The 5,138-nt window shown below is 39.1% G+C and overlaps 1 protein-coding gene across 1 annotated transcript; it reads left to right on the forward strand.

Annotated features, from left to right (window-relative positions):
• Window positions 1–1,010: 1,010 nt before the first annotated feature.
• Window positions 1,011–4,352, forward strand: LOC103269278 (zinc finger protein 658B-like; the record flags this gene model as incomplete). Its single annotated transcript, XM_008066862.1, is given in 5 exon segments — window positions 1,011–1,655; window positions 1,739–2,341; window positions 2,507–2,656; window positions 3,571–3,990; window positions 4,075–4,352. Coding segments are annotated over 5 exon segments (2,096 nt in total), but the record flags the coding sequence as incomplete, so codon positions are not given.
• Window positions 4,353–5,138: the final 786 nt, after the last annotated feature.

A 5,138-nucleotide genomic window follows, 5' to 3' on the forward strand; every position in this document is an offset into this window, starting at 1 on the left:
ATAAGAATATATATATATTTTCTGAGTTGGAGTCTCAGTCAGTCATCCAGGCCACCCCTGGGTTGACCTACTAGGCTCTGGCAATCCTTCCATTTCAGTCTTCCAAGTAGCCAAAACTACTGGCGCTACCACTCCCAACTGATTTTTTATTTATTGTTGAATGAGGTCTCGCCAGGTTGCCTGGGTTAGTCTTGAACCTGCAGGCTCAGGCAGTGCACTTGCCTTGGCCTCCCAAATTGCTGGGATTACAGGCTAATTTACTGAGCCTGGCTGATAAGAATATATTTCTAGACAGAATTTTGGCAGCAGCTCCTGTTACATCTGCCAGCATATCCCAAAAATGGAACTTTCTCAGGATCCTTTATGATCTTTCCTATGAGTTCCCCCTTTGGCTCATGGAGGGAAATATTACAGGAGCACACAGAACATCTGTATCTATTGCAGTGGAAGGTTAGCTTCTTGGTCAGCCTTCATGGAACCCCAGAAGTGTTCTGTTTTTGTTTTGCATGAGTATGTGGATGTTGTGAAACATGTTTTCGGTTATGTGAAACTACTTTTGGCTAGAAGAAACAGGCTTTTTTTTTCTTGGAGCTCTTTTTGTTGCTGGCTCCAGGTTGTAGGTTTCTTCAGCACTCTGTCTAGGATGTATGGGAAGCAGAAAGAAAAGCTTTGGAATTCTCTGCTGTGTCATTTCCTAAGACCTGAGGTTCACATTTTTCTATTTTGTAGAGTCTTTGTATGTTTGTTCATCTTTTTTTCTTGCAAGGATTTTTAGTTGTAAGAAGGAAGATCTGGGAGGAAAGGGCCTACTCCATCTTGGATGAAAAGAATACCTATTTCTTTAAACATTATGGATCAGGAACAAGAAAAAGTATCTGTCGGTGTACGTTTTTACTCTTTGGAAACATGACCAGAAACAATAGAATAAAATACATAACAAAACATGGGTAAAAGTCCCTCTCCATGAAAAGTGTAAGATTTATAATATGTTCCAATTTCTTTCATTTTAGTATATTATAAAATTGATGACAACGTCAAAGAGATCCAGGAAAAACAAAAGAAGCCTCTGTGTCAAGTAATATTCATTGATGACAATGATAAAACATTGAGTAAAGAAGAACAGAAAGCATACCTCATTCAGTATCAGAGGACTCATTCAGGGGAGAAACTTCAATATGAAGAATGTGGGAAATCCTTTTGTACAAGTTCACACTCTATTCAGCATTCTGGAGCTTATGTGGGATTCAGACTTTATGAATGTAATGAATGTGGGAAAACTTTCTGTCAGAAGTCAAACCTTAGTGAACATGTGAGAATTCACACAAAGGAGAAAACTTATGGTAACAATGACTGTGGAAAAATCTTACAGGTCATCCCTTGTAGGACATCAGAGACTATAAAAAAGATGAATCTCTGTGAAGGCAGTGAATGTGGGAAAACATTCTTCAAGATGGCATGTCTCAAAGAACATTGGAGAATTCCCACTGAGGAGAAACCTTATGAATGTATTGAATGTGGGAAAACTTTTACCTGTCCTTCAGCCCTAAAAGCACATCAGAGAATTCACACAGGTAAGAAACCGTATGAGTGTACTGACTGTGAGAAAATTTTTGCCCATATTTCAGCCCTCAGAGCACATCAGAGAATTCACACAGGGAGAAACCTTATAAATATAAAGAACGTGGAAAGTCTTTTGCCCGTATTTCTGTTCTCAGAGCACATGAAAGAATTCATATAAGTGAGAAACCCTATGACTGTAATAAATGTGGGCGATCTTTTACCTACAATTCAGCTCTAAGAGCACATCAGAGAATTCACACAGGTAGGAAGCCCTATGAATGTAGTGATTGTGAGAAAACTTTTACCCATAATTCAGCCCTCAGAGTACATCAGAGGATTCACACAGGGGAGAAACTTTATGAGTGTAATGAATGTCAGAAAACTTTTGCCCATAATTCAGTGCTTAGAGCACATCAGAAAATTCACACAGGGGAGAAACTCTATGAATGTAATGAATGTGGGAAAACTTTTTCTCAAAAGACACACCTCAGTAAATATAGAATTCACACAGGTGAAAAACCCTATGAATGTAGTGAATGTGGGAAAACTTTCTCTCAGAAATCATATCTCAGTGCACATGAAAGAATTCATACAGGGGAAATACCCTATGAGTGTAACATATGCAGGAAAACTTCTGTCTATAAGGCTGCCCTGATAGTGCATCAAATAATTCACACAGGGGAGAAACCCTATGAATGTAATGAATGTGGGGAGACTTTCTCCCAAAGAACACACCTCTGTACACATCAGAGAATTCATACAGGGGAAAAACCCTATGAGTGTAATGAATGTGGAAAACTTGCTGATAATTCAGCCAACAGGGTCCATCACCAAACCCACACAAGGGAGAAACCCTACAAATGTGATGAATGTGGGAAAACTTTTTCTGAGAAGTCATATGTTAGTGCACATCAGAGAGTTCACACAGGGGAGAAACCCTATGAAGGTAATTAATGTGAGAAAACGTTCTCTGAGAAATCATATGTTAGTGCACATCAGAGAGTTCACACAGGGGAGAAACTCTATAAATGTAATATATGTGGGAAACCATTTGCCCTTAACTCATCCCTTAGAGTGCGTCAGAGAATTCACACAGGTGTGAAATTCTATGGGTGTGATGAATGTGGGAAAACTTTCTGCCGGAAGTCACACTTTAGTGCACACCAGAGGACTCACACAGGGCAGAAACACTATGAATGTAATTAATGTGGGAAAACTTTCTCTGAGAAGTCATATGTTAATGCACATCAGAGAGTTCACACAGGGGAGAAACTCTATAAATGTAATATATGTGGGAAAACTTTCTCTAAGAAGTCACATGTTAGTGCACATCAGAGACTTCACACAGGGGAGAAACCGTATGATTGTAATATATATGGGAAATAATTTGCCCTTAATTCAACCCTTAGAGTGCATCAGAGAATTCACACAGGTGTGAAATCCTATGGATGCAATGAATGTGGGAAAACTTTTTCTAGGAATTCACACCGTAATGCACACCAGAGGACTCACACAGGGAAGAAACCCTATGAATGTGATGAATGTGGGAAAACTTTCTCTGAGAAGTCATATGTTAGTGCAGATCAGAGAGTTCACATGGGAGAGAAACCCTATGAATGTAATATATGTGGGAAACCATTTGCCCTTAACTCTTAGAGTGCATCAGAGAATTCACACAGATGTGAAATCCTATGGATGTAATGAATGTGGGAAAACTTTTCACCCAGAAGTCACACCTTAATGCACACCAGAGGACTCACACGGGATAAACCCTATGAATGTAATGAATGTGGGAAAACTCTCTGGGAAGTCATATGTTAGTGCACATCAGAGAGTTCACACAGGGGAGAAACCCTATGAATAATATATGTGGGAAACCATTTGCCCTTAACTCATCCCTTACAGTGCATCAGAGAATTCACACAGATGTGAAATCCTATAGAAGTTATGAATGTGGGAAAACTTTTTCCCAGAGGTCCCACCGTAGTGCACACCAGAGGACTCACACAGGACAGAAACCCTATGAATGTAATGAATGTGGGGAAACTTTCTCCCAGAAGTCATACCTTGGTGCACACCTGAGGACTCACACAGGGGAGAAACCCTATGAATGTAATGAATGTGGGAAAACTTTCTCTGAGGAGTCATATGTTAGTGCACATCAGAGAGTTCACACAGGGCAGAAACCCTATGAATGTAATGAATGTGGGAAAACTTTCTCTGAGAAGTCATATGTTAGTGCACATCAGAGAGTTCACACAGGGCAGAAACCCTATGAATGTAATGAATGTGGGAAAACTTTCTCTGTGAAGTCATATGTTAGTGCACATCACAGAGTTCACACAGGGGAGAAACCATATGAATGTTATGTATGTGGGAAACCATTTGCCCTTAACTCATCCCTTAGAGTGCATCAGAGAATTCACACAGGTGTAAAATCCTATGGATGTATTGAATGTGGGAAGACTTTCTCCCAGAAGTCACAGCTTAGTTCACACCAGAGGACTAACACAGGGCAGAAACCCTATGAATGTAATGACTGTGGGAAAACTTTCTCCCAGGTCTCACACCTTAGTGCACACCAGAGGACTCACACAGGGGAGAAACCCTATGAATGTAATGAATGTGGGAAAGGTTTTGCCCACCTCATAACTCTCAGAGTACACCACAGAATTCACACAGGGGAGAAACCCTATGAATGTGGTGAATGTGGGAAATTTTTTGTTCATAGGGCAGCTCTTAGAGTACATCACATCAGAATGCATACCAGAGAGAAAACCCTAACATCATGAATTTGAGAAGTCCTGAATTAGCTCATACCTTATTTTATACCACACAGCAGAGAAACTCTTGTCAGGAAGACTGGAAAATTGTTTTCCTTAACTTTTTCCATTTCCACTAGGCTCATAGCTTGTTGAAAATCCCAATCTCAGTCAACCAGGTGGGCTGACCAAAGAATATGATGCTAATGATATATATTACATTTAGTACTGGCCCTTAAACATCTTAGAGTCTTCCTGGTCCATGGTAAGATGGGCTTGAGATGATTTCCACAGCAAGTTGGTTTTTGTGTGTTGAATGTGGTGGAGAACAAGGTCAAAAGAAGCTAGAGTCTGAATAAATGTTTGGAATACTCTGCTTCCAGATTTTCATCAGTTGTTTGTTTTTCAAGGAAGAATTAAGTTTGTTTTCCATTGGGCTCTCAGATTTGACCTATTAGTTAAATGCATTGTTTTGCTGTCTAGTAGACTGGGATGAAATCCTGTTAACATAATACATTTCAGAAGATCTATAAGAATTCAGTTTATTGTATCTCAGAGACTTCACACGAAGAAGAAAATTGTCAACCTTCTGAATGATCAGAAGCCTTCATTAAAGTCAGAGACATTTCAGGGAAAAACACAAAAGCCTTCACAACAAAATTAATTGCATTAAACATCAAATAATTAGAATAAAATTTTATATTTTGAATAAATGATTTTTAACAAATATTCAATGTTTGTTTTTAGAAATTTCTTTCCTGAGGAAATGTGTCAGTTTCAGAATTGAAGAAAATAAAATCCTCACCTACAAAAACT

This window comes from Carlito syrichta, unplaced genomic scaffold (assembly GCF_000164805.1).
Source record: "Carlito syrichta isolate Samal-C Ts95f unplaced genomic scaffold, Tarsius_syrichta-2.0.1 Scaffold309163, whole genome shotgun sequence".
Classification (NCBI taxonomy): Eukaryota; Metazoa; Chordata; class Mammalia; order Primates; family Tarsiidae; genus Carlito; species Carlito syrichta.